This window comes from Pristis pectinata, chromosome 21, assembly GCF_009764475.1.
Source record: "Pristis pectinata isolate sPriPec2 chromosome 21, sPriPec2.1.pri, whole genome shotgun sequence".
In the NCBI taxonomy this organism is placed as follows: domain Eukaryota; kingdom Metazoa; phylum Chordata; class Chondrichthyes; order Rhinopristiformes; family Pristidae; genus Pristis; species Pristis pectinata.
In genome coordinates this window covers 10,693,448-10,711,570 of record NC_067425.1, presented here as the reverse complement: position 1 = coordinate 10,711,570, position 18,123 = coordinate 10,693,448, and the positions used below count along the sequence as shown (strand labels likewise).

At 39.2% G+C, this 18,123-nt stretch overlaps 1 protein-coding gene across 4 annotated transcripts in view; it reads right to left on the bottom strand.

Moving 5' to 3' along the window:
• akap10 (A kinase (PRKA) anchor protein 10) overlaps positions 1-18,123 on the bottom strand; it is a 71,405-nt gene that overhangs the window by 20,504 nt on the left and 32,778 nt on the right. For all 4 annotated transcript variants that reach the window (XM_052036019.1, XM_052036018.1, XM_052036020.1 and 1 more), the window contains 3 exons: positions 11,193-11,762; positions 7,987-8,085; positions 4,212-4,296 (listed from right to left, as the gene is read on the bottom strand). In XM_052036019.1, the coding sequence (XP_051891979.1) occupies positions 4,212-4,296; positions 7,987-8,085; positions 11,193-11,762 (754 nt within the window). The remainder of the gene's footprint in view (positions 1-4,211; positions 4,297-7,986; positions 8,086-11,192; positions 11,763-18,123) is intronic.

The following is an 18,123-nucleotide window of genomic DNA, read 5'->3' as shown; positions in this document are numbered from 1 at the left end:
ACATTTCTAAAAAAACTAATTACTAAACAATATTTATGCTACTTTTTTTTAATCTGTTCTTCCCCCTGATCAAGCACGGAGCTACAGGAAAATGGAAATCAAATATTATAAAATTAAATAGCAAAACATAAATATGATAAGGGTTTGACTGAAATTTAGTTAGAACATAGAACACTACAGCACAGTACAGGCCCTTCGGCCCACGATGTTGTGCCGACCTTTTAACCTACCCTAAGATCAATCTCACCATTCCCTCCCACGTACCCTTCCATTTTTCCATCATCCATGTGCCTACCTAAGAGTCTCTTAAATGTCCCTAATGTATCTTCCTCTACCAGCTCCTCCGGCAACACGTTCCATGCACCCACCACTCTCTGTGTAAAAAAAAAACTTACCTCTGATATCCCCCTGCACTTTCCTCCAATCAGCTTAAAATTATGCCCCTCATGTTAGCCATTTCCACCCTGGGAAAAAGTCTCTGGCTGCCATTTTTGAATGACTGATTAGATATCGGACCACATAACTTCCAAGTTTCTATAAATGCACGTACAAATAGAAGTTGTCATTCCATCATTGGGGAGCCATCTGTGCTGTGTTGCTGGACCACTCATGGAATAGCAAGGGAAATGATTTATTTCAGCAGTCAGCAGTGAGCAGAGGCTGCTCAATGGTGATTGCAAATTCTGTCCTACGAATTCATAAATACAACGCAGGAGGAGATAGAATGCATAAAACCACGGCATAAATTTAGTTTAGCACTTAACCACAAGATGGCAATAAATCATCATTATGATTTTGTCAGGTCTCATCATTTGTGGCTGAGTACACAATAAGTATGCAACAGGAAACTGAAATTACATTACAATCTTATCCATCAGTAAAACTAATGCTGGTAGCATCCCAGCACTGACAATATATTAAAAAAATCTTGACATGCCTGGGACAACTAGCTCTGTACCTGGGCAAAGGTGACAGAAAAGAAATAAAATTCCACATTTATCCAAGAGTGCAGGAGAAATATTTTTACAAGTAATTACTTTTTCTTGATTCTCTTCCATTCTGGGAAATGCATGCGAGGTTTTCCCAATGTATAGAGGCTAATTTATTGTATTGATAAGCACAACAGGATCCATTGGTATGAAGTATTTTTACTTTACGCTAGATTAATGCAGTTAATGCTCCCTAAATTTGAAATATGGTTTAAGAAACACCAGCAAACAGGTGTCGGCAAGTTCAGGACTGTTGTGTTGAAGCCTGCATGCACGGAAACCCAAACTTGTTGGTATTCACGCAGAGAAAAACAGGCAGTTGTGTTGGAACTGCCAACAATTCTCCACAAAATCAGGCCTTCCCGTCTTTATCAATGAAAGATTAGGCTATTCCAAAATGTTTTCATCATAACGTGCAAATGGTGAGCAGCTACATTGTGGCTTTAATACTGAGCTAGCAAGCCAGAGATTTAAATTAATTTAATAAAACTGGTTGTTTTGGGGCAGAAGCATGAAAGCAGCTGGACTGTCACAAAATCAGAACCATTTTATTGATGCTCTTAAATCAAACATCCTGTTGTCGCTACCTGGTAGTGATATGAAAATACTGTGGTCACGCTGCAAGGAAATAGGTTCTTTAGCCCACTGGCCATCGTACCTATCTGATCTAATTCCACTTCCCAGCACATGGCCTGCACTATACCATAATGCTTCAAGTGCGCATCCAAATACTTCTTGAGAGTAATCACCTCCACCACCCCCTCAGGCAGCAAGTTTCATATTTCAACCATACTCTATGCAAAAATGTTCTTCCTCAAATCCTCCCTTAATCCCCTACCCGTCACCATAAACCTCTAGTTATCGTCAACTCTGATAGGGAGAAAAGGTTTTATTTATTCCTTTGTATGCCTCTCAATTTTGGATAGTTCAATCAGGTCCCCACCCCCAAAACTGCACTCTTCTGCACTCCAAGAAGAAAACACTTGGCCTATCTAGACTCTCCTCATAGCTGAGGTGCTCCATTCTAGGCAACATCCTGGTGAGTTACCTCTATACCCACTTCAGTGTAATCACATCCTTCCTATAGAGTGGTCAGAACTGCACACTGTACTCCAGCTGTGGCTTAACTATTATATATAGTTGGACCATAACGTTTCTGCTTTCAAATTGTATACCCTATGAAGGCAAGTAACTTGCGTGCCTTCTTAATCACCTTATCTGCTCCTTTCAGGGATCTTTGGACATGTACATCAGTCCTTCTGTCCCACAGTACTTCCTAGGATCCCATCATTCACTGTGCATATTCTCTCGCCTTATCAGTCCTTCCAAAATGCTTACCTCACATTTATCAGGATTAAATTTCATCTGTCAGTGCTCTGCCCATCATTCATCAATATTGTTTATAGCCAAAGAGTGCTGCCTCATTATCAATACCTTCAATTTTCATGGCATCTGTGAACTTATATTTTCTACATTTACATTCAGAGCATTAATGTATATAACAAAACATTCCAAGGGCTGATCCCTGGGTTACAACATTGGTCATTGGCTTCCTATCACAAAACCAACCCTCAATCACCACCAAGCCAGTTTTGGATCCAATTTGCCAAATTGCCCTGGACAAGTCTCCCACGTTGGATTTTATCAAAAGGTCCTTGTGGACTACATTAACTTCATCAACACTTAGTCATCTCCTCAAAAAAATTCAATCAAATTAGTCAGACAGAATCTTAAATCCAAGCTGACCATCCCCAATCCCTGTCCAGATTACTCATGTTGCTCAATTTTTTTTTCCAATAATTCCCCTACCACTGATATTAGACTGGATCACATATAATTACCTGGCTTATCATTGCTACCATCTGGCTACCACATTTGCTGTCCTCCAGTCATCTGGGCACAGCTTGTGTCCAAAGAAGATTTGAGAATTCCCAGCAATCGCCTCCCTAGCATACATCTCATCAAGCCCAGCAGATTTATCCACGTTTAAGCCTGCTAAGACATCCAATATGTCCATCTTTTCAATTTTCAATTATTCTGCTGCCCCCCTCTCCAAGTACCACAAATAAAATGTCCTTCCCCATGGTGAATATAGGAGAGAAGCATTCAATTTACAACCTCACTTGTGTCATCAGGCTTCAAGTACAGATTGCCACTTTAATCCCTAATGGGCCCTATTATTTCTTATTTATCTCATCCTCAACAATGAGGTTATTATTGGAACAAGCGGCACAAATGTTGTCTGGCTGAGGGGAAAGAGCACACAGGGTTCACTGAAAACTAAATTGGCAGGAATTCCACTTCCTCCTCTTCGTCACCAATCTCAAAGAATGGTTTCCTGTGATTTGTGAGAGCGTCACACATTTGAACAATGAACTATACCTCAGTACAATGAGAACAAAAGAACAGATGTATTGTAGTCTGTTCTCATATAAGTTTTTTTTTTAAAAAGTGCCCATCTTTAGAATTATGTCTTACAGCTTAAGTAAACTCGCTACTGCCTTTGATTTCTGAGTTTCTGCTTAACAAAATGAATATAACTTGCTGCAGCTGTGCTTTCCTTAATATAAATGCTGCCTACACATTGAAAATCAGTCAGTCAGCTGATATTGGGAAAGCGGCAGATACTTGCATGGTGAGAGAACAATACTGAGCAATGTCATGTACCTAATTATATTATTCACTAAGTTTGCCTACTGCACTTTTTGCTAGTAATTGGGACACAAGGATAACAGTTTCTTTTATATAAAACAATCATGCAGTGCTACACCAGCTGTCAGTGGACAGTGATCCATTTTGGATCTCTGACTGATTTTAATTTTTCTGTTCTGCACAACTCAGTATCACACCAGACAGTGAACTTACAACAGGCACCACCGAACCTGCAGTCCTTTACTCCTGTTTGTTTTTTGATACATTGGGCAGTATTAAATAGCATAATGCACCACAACTAAATCCATAGCATATTTCCACATTTTAACCACTGAAAATAACAGCTTTTGTGTTTTTATTTCCAGCAGATATGTTTTTTGGTATATAGTAATATCTGGTTACTTCATGAACAGATTAGACAAATATCCATCTGCAACAGACTGCAATAGCTCAAATTGGATATAGGTCCTACAACACCAAGATGAGTTAGAATGCCATTCTGTCAGTACTTGGTATTCTTTAATCAGCTAAACTCTTGTTGGATTAATAATTTCAATCAAATTTACTCACTCTTTTTCCATCATAATGTACATTGCAGCTTGTGCAGAAACAAAACAGTTGGGATCTACTTGTCCATCTTCTCCACATATCTTAGCTGTTTAAAATAAAAGCATATTTTTATCCAAGAATGAGGCAACTTCACAATGATAATCTACAATTACATATTTTCAACCACAAACCATTCCTAATTATGCTGAAAACACAGCATCAGAATGGCAATCTTTTAAGGAAAAGATAATTTTGACATAGGTTAAAGTGAAAGTAAAACTTGGGTGCAGTTTCAAATCACTTTTACCAGCTTCCGGGCTTTGACTATTTGCTGCAGAAAATGTCTGCAAACTCAGCATAAACAATTTTGGATGAATAATCCTTAAAATAAATTCTGGCTGAATAACCTCTAAAAATATGATTAATTCTTTCTTGAATATACCCGTCACACCAGTCAATTAACAAGCAGAGAAGTTCAAAATTCAAATGAAAGCAAAATGGACTATTTTAGTATTGCAACAAACTTTGCAGTGACAGGAAGTTAAAAGATAAGAGATTCAAAGGAACTTAAGTTCTGTATTTGTGGTGAAGATTGAAGAAGAAATGAAGTTCCACAGAGAGAAGACAGAGGCAGGATATAAAGGTAATCTAAGTAATTATAAAGAATATTTAATCAGAAACCATGTATAAAATGGATATTTCACAGGCAACCCAGTAATTATATTTGAAGATTCAAGGATAAAGGAGGTGAATGGAAGTGTCACATTGACCATCAGCAAGTCAGGCTAGTTCACTGTATTTAAGCTTTCCAATTATGTACAGTTTATGCGGTCCTTAGGTTCACAAAGAAAAAAACAAACATCAGTGCTGTTAATCCTCTGCTTGGTAAACAAAAGCTGCTTGCTCATTAGGGAAAAATTGAGTTCTGGAACCATAGCTGATAGCTGTCTACTGGTACAAGTATAAACTGCCCAAAAAACAAAGCCAAAAAAGACTAAGGACTTAGGAAGGAAAAGATTGTAGCATAATTCATACTTAACCCTATGAATACTTGCAACTGTTGACTTTTGAATTGCTAATATGATGACATCTTTAATAAAGCTCAGTAAGCTGATAGAATTGGAATGGCAATTGAAGACTTTCATTTTCAATAAGCTGACAAATTAGAAACTTTACTGTATTTTGGGGCAATGAAATAGTGGACAGCATTAATCTCTAATTAGATATGTCACTGAGCACCTGCACATAAAAATATACTTCAACAATATGACAGCTTTGACTCGACGGAAGCCAAATCTAAATTTCAATTTCAGTTTCAACTGAAACTGTGTCCTTGCTTCAGCATTGATCAGATTTGGATTCAGGTACTGAGATTACTTTTTTTTAAATATAATAGAACATTTTACTGTTCAAATTCATACAAGATTCATATGCAAAGGTAAAATTCCCAAGTTTCAATACAAGTTATAGCAAAATCAGAAATACAGTACAAATCTTAAGAATATGAACAAAATACAAGTGTTTTAATGGATTCCATTTCAATAATTTGCAAGCCAATATATCTCTGAATCAATTTCCTCTTACAACTACACAATGAAGGTTAGCAGTTCAAGATACTACAACTGAGCAACCATAATGCTGTGCTTAGAGTGAGACACACAACCACATCCATGAGTCTCCACTTGCAGTTACTGGTTTGTCAGATGGCCACTGACAGTAGTCAACTGAGGGGCAGGTGTTTCCTGCAACATGGACGAGGAAGAGGGTGGCAAAACAAATTACAGAGCTGCTAGACCCATGGTAACAGAATTACTCCACATTTGACATGTACTGGATCCTGGTAGAAGGTAAAAAAAAAATCTTAGAGGGTGTTCATTTGTGAGAAGTTACATATTGAAAGAAGATGCTGCATACAAGCACAGAATGTAGAAAGTGAGGGAAGAGGGGCCACGAAAATTCACTGACAGACAAGATCAAGGAAAATCAAGACATTTTATTAAATATGTTAAGACCAAGAAGGTAATCAAGGAAAGAGTAGGGCCTGATAGGGATTTGAAGGGGCAATCTGTGCGTGGAGTGAGAGGATGTGGGTAATGTCTCGAATGAATACTTTCCATCTGTATTCACCAAGGAGAAAATCATCGTAGCTGCAGATTTCAGGGAGAGGGACAAGGTATTCTAGAGCATGTAAACATTAAAAAATGGAGGATGTATTAGACGCCTTAGTGGGCATAAAGATGAATAAATTCCTAGGGTCCTAGTAAATGCATCCTAGGCTGCTATGGAGGTAAAGGAGGAATTGCTAGGGCACTGACATAAATTTTTTTTAAATCTTTGCTGGCCATTGACAAGGTAAAAGATGAGTGGAAGATTGCAAATGTGGTATCTATGTGGTATTCCACCCCCCCCCCAAAGGGCAGCAGGAATAAGCCTTGTAAGGTCTGAGAGTCTAACGTCAGTGCTAGAGAAGTTATAGGAAAAAAAATTCTGAGACACATAAGTAATCTGCACTTGGAAATGTAGGAATTGATCAAAGATGGTCAACATGGTTTTGTTAAGGGGTGATCTTGTCTGATCAATTTGACTGAACTTTTCCAAGAGGCAACATAGTTGTGTTGATGAAGGCAGTGCAGATGATGAGGTTTACATGGACTTCAATAAACTTTTTGATAAAGTCCCACACGTAAGGCTGGTTCAAAATATCAAGGCCCATGGGATCCAAGGCCAGCTGGCAAACTGGATCCAAAGTTAGCTTGGAGTGAGAAGGCAGAAGGTAATGATGGTGGTTGCTTTGGTGACCAGTGGTGTACCAAGGGATCAGTGCTGGTACCTTTACTATTTGTTATATACATGATTGATTTGGATATGAATGTAGGAGGTAGGATTATAAATTTACAAATGACACAGAAATTGGCAGTAATGTTGATGGTAAGGTGAATAGTCCTAGGTTACAGAATAATTTTGATCAGCTGGTACTTTGGGCAGAGCAATGGCAGATGGACCTTAAAACCTAATAAGTTCGAGGTGATGCTTTTGGGAGGTCGAGCATACATCTTGAATGGTAGGGCTCTAGAGAGTAATGAGGACCAGAAGGAGAGTGCTGTACAGGTCCGTGGATCTCTTAATGTGGCAGCACAAGTAGATAATGTAGTGAAGGCAACATACAGGATGCTGGGTAGTATGGACACAGTGGGTTGAAGGGCCTGTTCTTTGTTGTACGACTATGGCTTAATATCACTCCTCTTTTACCCTGACACCTCCCACTCCCTGTCCCACTTTATGTATTTTCTCACTAAACCACATTGCTTTTCCACCACCCACCTATGCCTATTATTGTCTCCTAAAAATCCAACTCTTCGACCATGCCCATGAGGTAGTCAACCTCTCGATGCATGATTTTTTAATAATAACAGGCACAAGACTATACTTGCTATTAAGAGAGAGATGGAACAGTTAGCTATTTCTGCCTAGACCAACTCTGAGAAAGGCAATTGGATAAATATACCCAATCTATGAAAACTGCAAGAGGTGATAAACACAAAACTCAAAACCTATGCTGATCTGATTTACGACCACAGTAAAGGCACTGAAGTTATTAATTTGCATGAAATAACACAGTAGCAAAGGAAAAAGAGATTTAGAATAATGGCAAGAAACCAAAGAGGAAAGAAAAATCTACTTTTTGTTACTCTCTTACTTGCTCAACTTGTAATACAAAGACCATTCAATTTATTTTGCAAGGTTAGGCAGGCACACACTCCTCCCATTTTAAGGAATGACTCAGTTGACTACTTACCAACTATGTCATTTCTCATTGCTTCTACAATTGGAATTGGTCTGGAAGCATCTGGTGAAATGTATTTAGTAAATATTTTAACTGCATCACGTTCTATACCTGGAAGAAGGAAAAATAATGATTTAACCTGATAAATGTAAAACCCTTGGATATATTAATAAATTTTACCCCCAAATCTATTCATTAAGGTGATTGAATTTTCATACATAAAAAGAACATGGAAAAGGATCTATCGATCAGCAAGTTTTAAAACTGTCACACTACAGAAAACTAGGAGGTTAGAAATGTACACTGTGTGTATAGTTCACCTCCTCTGAAGTGCAATCTCCTCAGCACTGCTGAGCGATCCAATGGGAATGGCAATTAACTGTACCAGATGAAATGGAAGTTGCTGCCAAAATGAACCACTGCACACTATGCCAGGCCAAATCATTTGAAGCTATTGGAGTAAATCAATGAAACCTTACTGCTGGGACTATGGAGTCATTGTTGCAAATACATTTTTGTATTCAACATCAGACTTGGCCATTTCTTAAATAACAAGATCTAAGAAATATTTTTAAACATAGAGCAGTGTGTGTTAAAAATTTAAAAAGTTTCTGGATTCAGTCAGCGTTTCAAGAAAAGACATCTTCCTGGATTCTGCAGATACCACTGCACTAGGGATGAAAGTAAAACTCTCCATTGAACTAGGGAGTAGAAGCTCAGCCATGGAAATTTGAAAGAGATCGCACATAAAATAATTATATCCCAGGTAGGGACAAGGCATAAAATTTCAGGTTTTAAGTGTTACCCATGCTCCAATTCAAACAAGCCGTCTTTTACTGATCTCATTTCGTATCTGCTTAGTTTGGGGATTTACTTCTGAAAATTGCTCTCCATTTATTCAATAATTTAAAGTTTGGAGTGTACACTCATTTTAAAACTGACTTCACAATTCATATAGTTTTCTTGCAGAAACTACCTATTATTTAAATATTATTGTGAAAAGCTCTCATTTTAGTACTCATGAGGGTTGGTGGTTCCGAACTTGGATGAAATGCTCACCAACAAGTAAAAGGAACAAATGAAAAATAACATTGATAAACTATCGACACACAAGAGACTGCAGATGATAGAATCTGGAGCAACACAGTGGGTTAGGCAGCACCTGTGGAGGGAAGGGGACAGTTGACTTTTCAGGTTGAGACCCTTCCTCTGGGCTGGAAAGAAATAGGGGAGGTACCTGCACATACGGGGGGGGGGGGGGGGGGGGGGGGGGGGGGGGGGGGGGGGGGGGTGGGGGGGGGGGGGAGAGGCTGGGAGGGCAACATTATAGTAAAACAACAGTAATTTGCCATCCAAATGTTCAGCAATCCTGATGATTCAGCACCTGGCTCACCAGATGCTGTTTCCCAGTGCTCCTTTAAAGACATTGGGAATGTGTTTCCCATGCTCCCTTTAAATACACCAGACCCTATTTCCTGTGCTCCCTTTAAAACACACCAGGTCACAGGAAAATTATAACTCTGTAACATCTAAAAAAATTTTAAATTGTGTTACAGTATTTATAGGAGTCGTATTAAATAGTCCAGAAAATCTGCCAGACTGCCGCTATCAAGGCTCCGAGGGTACCAAATTAAAGCTTTGCTGTATATTGCTAATTTATCTCAAACCTCACCACTGAGCAAATTGCTTCCAAACTGTAGAAACTTATAAAAATTACATCAATAACAAGAAATTGTTTGCACTATGATCAGTTATTCTGTTTTCAGTGGTGCTGGTTGAGGAAATACCACTTGGCAATCAGTGCAAGGATTATTTAATGATTTAATTGAGGGAGGAATGCTGGCCAGGATAACCAAGATAACTTCTTGTTTTACTTTCTTCATGAAACCCTTGCATACAATTGAACATTGGGTTACGTTCTAATGCTTCATCTAAGAAGAGATTGCGATTGCAGCAATCCCCCCCCAGTAGCAAAGTGAAATATCAGTTCAAATTCAAACCACGTATGCAAATCCTAATGTCACAGCTCAAGTTCCACTTCCTTGCTCAATTGTGAATGCTACCACGTTGTTCTCATAACAAGTCACATTGCTTTGCAAAGAAGTACAAGTCATCAGGATAATTTGAACTGAGCCAAGTCTTTACTCACAAATTATTACAACATACATTCACTACTTCCCATTTGCAAGCAGAGTTCTCCATTAGGAGGACTGAGCTGTCTGAGCTACAAACTGGAACTCAAGTTTTGAAGTTAGGGTTCTGCTATAAAGGGAGGCCAATTTCAAAATATGCATTTTGCTTTACAGAGGAAGAAATTATATGCAGCGTGATGTATCGTACACCACTGACATTGAAAATTATTACATGGAACAGTACAGCACAGAACAGGCCCTTCGGCCCACAATGTTGTACTGACGTAGCCAATCCCTCCTACCTACAGAATGCCTCTATTTTCCTCTCAATCATGTGCCCATCCTAGCCCCTCAAATGCCCCCAATGAATTTGCCTCCACTACCCTGTCAGGCAACACATTCCAGGCATCCACCACTCTGAGTAAAAAACATACCCCTCACATCTGCTCTGAACCTACCCCCTCTCATCTTCAATGCGTACCCTCTGGTATTGGATTGCTCAATAACAGAAAAAAGATATTGCTTGCTTTTTTTTTAATTGTTCTAATTATGTTCGTTCTTGTAAAAATTGTGTATAATTTATGTTTTTCTTGTGAATGCTGCTTATCTGATGCTATGTGCTTGTGATACTGCTGCAAGTAAGTTTTTCATTGTACCTGTGCATACGTGTACTTGTGCAAATGACAATAAAGTCAAAGTTGAGTTTAAACGCCAATGAGTACTGGCCATTATGAGTTCTAAATGGCAAGTTAAGATTGAACTGTACAGCTCTCATCCTTATTTCACTCCAAGAAAGCACTTGGAAATTATACACATCTTTTCCACTTCCAACTAAACTCAGACTACAAATGGAAGCTAGGGCATAGTGTTTTGCTTAGTTCAACTGCTCACAGGCCAACTCACAAATATTTGGGAACAGGGCATTTTGTTTTTGTCTTCCCACCTGTTTTAACTAGCTAGCAATGATTTAGGAAGCTTATCATTACCAACATCAATGCAAATTCCAGCATCGAGGAGGATATAGCATAGAAGAGAAAATGGAATCAAGTAATGATTTTTGAAAGAAAGTGATATAAGCACACTCACTCTTCATCAGTCTGTCTGAAAGTCCTTTAAGCCCTGTTGAATGTGGATGTTCCATGGATGTAGATTTGATCGATTCTTCACTTGCATCCTCTGCCCGATTGGTTATTGTTCTTGATGTCCCAACGTGTAATAGATTCAGATCATTGCCACCCTGTTTTAATGAGCGATTTGGAGATGCTTTAGTTCTATCTACACAGTCCAGACTGACGGGACTGGCGACACCAAGTTTTCCACTCTGAGAAACCAGATCACCCTTTGCCTCCAGGTGAAGTGAAGTGCTGGAGTCAAGCAATACTGGTCCATCAACATTATGACGTCTGCTTGAAGGAGAGGGAGGCTCTGCTAAAGAACTATGTTTTACTACATTGAGACTGTGGGCTCTGATGCGAGACCAGCTTGTAGAACGGAAACTTTCTGCTTCCAACCAGAATTTAACTATATGTCCAACTCCTTGCATCTCCATATACTGGATGATATATGGAAGGGCAATGCTGTCCTGCAAGACTTGTTCAAGGGTCTTTGAAAGTCTGGAGTTAGTCTCTTCAGTTCTGTAGTTCAGGGAAGAGTGACCTATATGAAATAAACAGATTAAAAGGATGGACATTTTATTCAGGACAATAATATAATTACACCAAAAGATGTGTGTCAAAACCAGAACATGCTGCTGGAAACAAAAATCTGTTCCAAACACATTACTATGGACCTGGATTTGAATGCTGCTGAACTCACATTTATTGACAACTTCCAGAGAAACATGAAGTGACTTTAATTTTTTGTTGTTTGGACATGATACAAAAATTACAATGGTCCAGAGTGGAATAAACCTATTTACTTTTAAGCAGTAAATCTTATCTTTTTTCTCAAAAATGAAGCATGGCCTAATTATTCTATTATGCACTGGCAGCAGTTGCTATCCATGGAAAGATAGAATATGTTGAACTCTTGCCACCTGCCGATTACCAACTAAGCCCTTGGGAGAACTGCCAAAATGATGGCGACACATTTTCCAATGCATCACATGTGGTGAATTCATGTATCGTCCCTGGTACACTTTTATTGTAGGTCCAGACAGCAATAGTCATCTAGTAATTCTTCAATGTCTGACCTTCTAAAGAATATACTGCATGCTTCAATGCTGACAGCTGTCTACGTGCATCTCCTGTTGTAAAAGGTACACATACATCAGTTGTACAAACACCTGGTTGCATTGAAGCATTAAGTGCATATTTAGAAATTCAGAGAATGCAGCACAGCTCAGTAGAAAAGATGAAAGTTAACTCTAGATGTATTGTTATCCTGCCTGGGTACTTCAACCTGATCTGCTGAGTATTTCAACATTTTTCATTTTATTTTCAAACTTACTTGGCTCATCATTAAACTCCTTCTAAACAATAAGCCACAACTTGAAATATGATGGAATTTCACCAAATTGTTTAGTTGTTAGAGGAAGCCAAATACACACAACAGGAACTTCCAAAATATGAATTACCGAAGTCAATAATAGAAAAGCACAAGTATTTCAATTTAATATTAGAATATAGATAAATCTAATATGCCTTCTCACCACCACCTGCAATTGTATCCACATATCTCAAAAGATTGACTTCACCATATTCTTCTGTATGACTTAAATGATAAATACTCATTCTAGAAAGTAGGTAAGAGAATATTAGGTATTATGCTGCTTAGGTGTACATTAAGAGCAATCTGGCCATCAAGAAATTCATACCGAATTTTGTTCCCAGTTTTTGTTTTATAAGATCAATGTAGTTGTTGCTTTGGACTGGGTGTATATTCTGAACATCTCTAATGTAGCACAACCATTGCGGAGAACAAAAACAGGCAAGTTACTCTAATAGATGCCGCATAAAGTTTGTGACTTCTGTTCAATAACATACAGCGTTGCACAACATCACTGCACACTGCCCATTTCCTGGATAAGTGTCAGTTACAGCAAATTATGCTTCTGCATTTAAAGATTTTCCCCAAATAAAGTTTCATTCCAGATTAATACTCCTGCTTGGCTTACATCCTACATGGTACCTAAATACCCAAGTCAAATTCATTACTGAATTTTCAGTAGCACACATGAAAACTAAGCCAGTAATTTCTGGAAACCACTGAAACTGCAAAGTACAAGATCAATGACTATTTTAAAATTGACCAGCACCTGAAATTAGAAATTAAGCTACTTATGTTTAGGAAGAAGTTCAAATCTCTGTGTGCCACATAATGGTCTTAATAATATGAAGGTTTTTAAAAGTTGAAATACTTCAGAAACTGCAAATAGAAACCCAGCAGAACTTCCTCAGTTAAGAACTTTTAGCATGAAGTGACTTAACCTGTGGCAAAAGGAAGCCACGGGATACTCAACTAATTTTAGTTCTAACTGTAATCTGCCCCGACTAAACCATGCTACCAAGTAAAATAATGCTCAAAACATTCAGCAGGTCAGACAGCTTCTCTGGAAAGAGGAAAAGTTATCATTTCAGGTCCAAGACCCTTCAGCAGAACTGGGGAGAGAGAAAACAGATTAGTTTTCAGGTGCAGAGAAGGTGGGAGAGACCAAATGAGTTAACGTGGCACTTAGAAGCCAGGTGATGTATCTTTGTCACTTTTACATGATGCTAACAGCAAGGCTGTGAGAGATGACCAGCAGGCCAACTACACCAATATAAAGACAATAACCGAGCCAAAATGATGAAAGGCAGAAACAGTCTGTAATGATACAGACAGAAAGAAAGAGCAAGTTACCTAAAATTGGAGAATTTGACATTGGGCCCAGAAGGCTGCAATGTGCCAAAACAGCAGATGAAGTTTCATTCCTCAAGCTTGCATTGGGCCTCATAGTAAATATTGGCCATAACCACAAGGTCAAAGTGTGAGTGTGTTGATGAATCAAAGTGGGAGGCAACAGGTCACTCCTGCAGGCTGATGCAGGTGCTCAACAAAGCAATCACCCAACCTGCAGTTGGTTTCTTCAATTTATAGGAGGAGATTGTATGGTAAACAGCAAATGCAGTACACTAGATTGGAAGTGCAAATGAATCACTGCTTCACTTGGAAAGCCTGTTGGGTCCCTGAATGGTGAGAAGGGAAGAGGCGAAAAGACAAGCGTTATATCTTCCTGCAGTTGCATGGGGAAGTGCCACAGTGGGGAGTGGAGATAGACGAGCGTTCCAGGGGAGGAGAGGGAAACACATCTCGTGTTTGAACCTTAATGGACCTGGTGAAAGTTGCGAAGGATGATCCATTGAATATGGAAGCTGGTGGGGTGGAAGGCAAGGACTAGGGTAATTCTGTTCTTGCTATATTCAAAAGAGAGAAAAAGAACAGAGGTATGGAAAACTGATGAGATGTAGTCAAGGGATCTACCATTATGGTAGAGGGAAACCATTAATCGGGAAGGAAGAAAGCAGCAAATGCAACTGAGCAGAAGAACAGGGAGAATGGAATGGAGTCCTTACAGGAGGCAGGGTTGGAGGAAGTATCAGCAAGGTACCTCAGAGTCTGTGGGCTCATAATGGACGTGTTCAGCTAATCTATCCTCGAGATGGAAAGATCCATAAAGGGAAGAGTCAGAGCTGAACCGTGTGAAAGTGAGAGCAGAGTTGAAATTGGCAGCAAAAGTAATGACATTGGAGTTCTGTATCAGGAGGCAGCATCAATGAGGTCATTAATGAACTGGAAAAAGAGTTAAGGGAGTGCGTTAGGATTGGACTGAAAGAAAACTTGTTCCATATATCCCACAGAGAACAGGCATAGCTTTGGTATCAATAAAGTAAGTGGAGTTGAAGTAGAAGTTGTCCAAAGCCAGGTGAATGTTTGTGTTGATGGAAGGAACTAGTTGGTCCTCTACTCAATGAAGAAGCAGATGGCTCTCAGACTCTCCTGATGTGGGATAGAGACATAGAGGGATTGTACATCCATATGAACTGGTTGGGCCCAAGAAATTGGAAACTGGTGGATGGCGTCTTAAGTATCTGGGATACAAGTAGGAAGGGACTGGATCAGAGGAGAAAGGATGGAGTCAACAAAGAAGAAATAAGTGCACTGGGCAAGAGCAGGCTGAAACACTGGTACTGTCCATACAGGAGTACCAAATGAGATGTTACCTCAAAAAATATAAAAAGAGACCAAATGACCTATATTAAGAGTATATTAAAAGGGCAGCTAAGGAGAGAATAGGTCCCCTTAAGGATCAGTGTGGTAATCTATGCGTGGAGCCATGGGAAATGGGTGAGGTTTTAAATGAATACTCCTTGTCTACGTTTACCATGGAGAAGGACGTGGAAGCTAGTGAGTTCAAAGGAGGGAACAGTGATATCCTGGAGCATATCAACATTATAAAGGAGGTGTTGGAGGTGTCAAAATGCATAAATGTGGACAAATCCCTGGGGCCTAACAAGGTAATCCTAGGATGTTATGGGTAGCAAGGAGGAGATTGCTGGGGTCCTGACAGAGATTTTTGTATGTTTGTTTGCCACAGGTGAGGTATCAAAAGACTGGAGCATAGCTAATGTTGTGCCTTTATTTGAGAATGACAGCAGGGATAAACCAAGGAATTGCAGGCTGGTGAGCCTTATATCAGTGACAGGAAAGTTATTGAAAGGGAGTCCAAGAGACAGGATTTATTTGTATTTGGATAGGCAAGGGCTGACCAGGGATAGTCAGCATGGCTTTATGCACGGGAAATCATGTCTCACAAATTTGATTGAGTTTTTTTTTGATGAGGTGCTGAGACAATTGACAAGAGCAGGGCATTAGACGTCATTTACACGGACATTAGCAAGGCCTTTAACAAAGTCCCGCATGTAGGCTAGTCAGGAAAGTTAGAAGACATGGAATCCCTGCTCTGCTAGCCAACTGGATACAAAATTGGCTTGGCGGAGGGAAGCAGATGGTAGTGGAGGGTTATTTTTCTGATTGGAGGCCTGCAACCAGTGGTGCGCCACAGAGATCAGCTCTGGGTCCTCCTGCTTGTCATGCATTATGAATGATTTGGATGGGAATGTAAATGACATGATCACTAAGTTTGCAGATGACACCAAAATTGATGGTATAATGGACAGTACAGACAGTACAGTCCAAGGTTACAACAGCATATAAATCAACTGGGAAAGTGGGTAAGAGAATGGTACACGGAATTTAATTCAGACAGTTTTGTGAAGTGATGCAGTTTGGGAAGCTATACACAGTGAATAGCAGGGCCCTGGGGAGGACTGTTCAGAGAGACCCAGGGGCACAAGTACATATAGTTCCCTGAAAATGGCAAGACAAATAGACAGGATGGTGAAGAAAGCATATGGTATGCTTGCCTTCATTGGATGATGCTCTGAGTAGAAGAATTGGAATGTCATATTACAGTTCTACACTTGAAGTATTGTGTGCAGTTCTGGTCACCACACTACTGGAAAGATGTGATTAAGCTAGAGTGTGTAGAAAAGATTCACAAGCATGTTGTCTAGATTTGAGGGCTTCAGTTGTAAGAAGAGATTAGATAAGCTGTTTTTTTTCCCTGGAGCAAAGGAGGCTAAACGTGACATGGAAAAGGTATATAAAATTATGAGAGGCATAGATAGAGTAGATAGCCAGAGTCTAACTCCCTTTGAAGGGGCACTAAAACTAGAGGGCACAGTTTTAAGGCGAGAGGGAGGAGGTTTAAAGGGGATCTGAGGGGTAATTTTTTTCACCCATGAGAGTAGTTGGTAGCTGGAATGAGCTGCCAGAAGAGGTGGTGAAGGCAGGAACAGTAAGGCATCTGGACAGGTACTTAAAATGAGCAAAGCATGAGGAGATATGGAATTAATGCAGGCAATCAGTATCAGTATAGATTAGAATGATGGTCAGCATGGATGCGGTGGGCTGAAAAGCCTGCTTCTATGCTGTATAACTCTATGACCTACATCCGTTTTGTGAAAGATGCTTGTAGTGTGTAATTATAAGAGAGATTGAAGAGGCTAAGGGGTAAAGAGGAGTGATCCTTGGATCCCCTTCTGTTTTAGTCTATACTAAGTGGATTGGATATTGAAACTAAAACATAATAAATTAGAAACAGATGTAAAAATAGAGACCATAGTTATAAAATTAGTTATGCAACTGTGGCCCTGACCACAAGCCACCCAAACTAACAGACTATGCATCAACTCTATTTTCCTCTCTGGTCCCCAAATTAAATTAAAATGTCTCAATGTACTCCAAAGAACAGGTAAAAGCTCTTCAGAAAAGTGAGACAGCCTTCAAATAATTGTTTCAATGAATTTAAATCTGACATTAAATGTGAAGCATTGCACAAAGTAACTTTTTTTTAATGAACTCTATATTAAAAAGGAAACCTAGGGTAGAAACTAAAAGACTGCAGTGCAAATTGATTCAAGCAATAAAGTGCTTTGAATGATTTTTCCAAGTCTAGAACCCAGTCACAAGGGCATGTGGGGAGGGAGGAGAAGATGATTTGATTATAGCTCGTCATAAGGAGGCTTAACTGTGTAGATTTATGCTGTCATCTATATGAAACTGCACATGAACATTAACTAGTGAAGGCTTACAATGCATGCCTTCTTAACCTTGACAAAAATTCTGACCACATTCAAGAGCAATTTTAAGGTGGCAATTTATAACAGTTATATTGGGATAGCTAGTTTTGCAAGTACCCCAATTATAGATGCAAATCTATGAACACTAAAAAGACGATGAGCTGCTCCCAATGGCAATATAATTGCTTTCCAAAGGCTGAACAAATGCAAAACTCAAATATGGATCAATCTAAAATTTAACTTCTTCGTACTTGGAGATCATCTTCCTAATATTTCAAACAATGTGACATGTTGTTAATTATTTATGATCTCAAAAATTTTTACACTATTGCATTTTCAGCAATTATAAAACCCTATAGACAATAATGGCACTATAACTATAACATCATGTTATC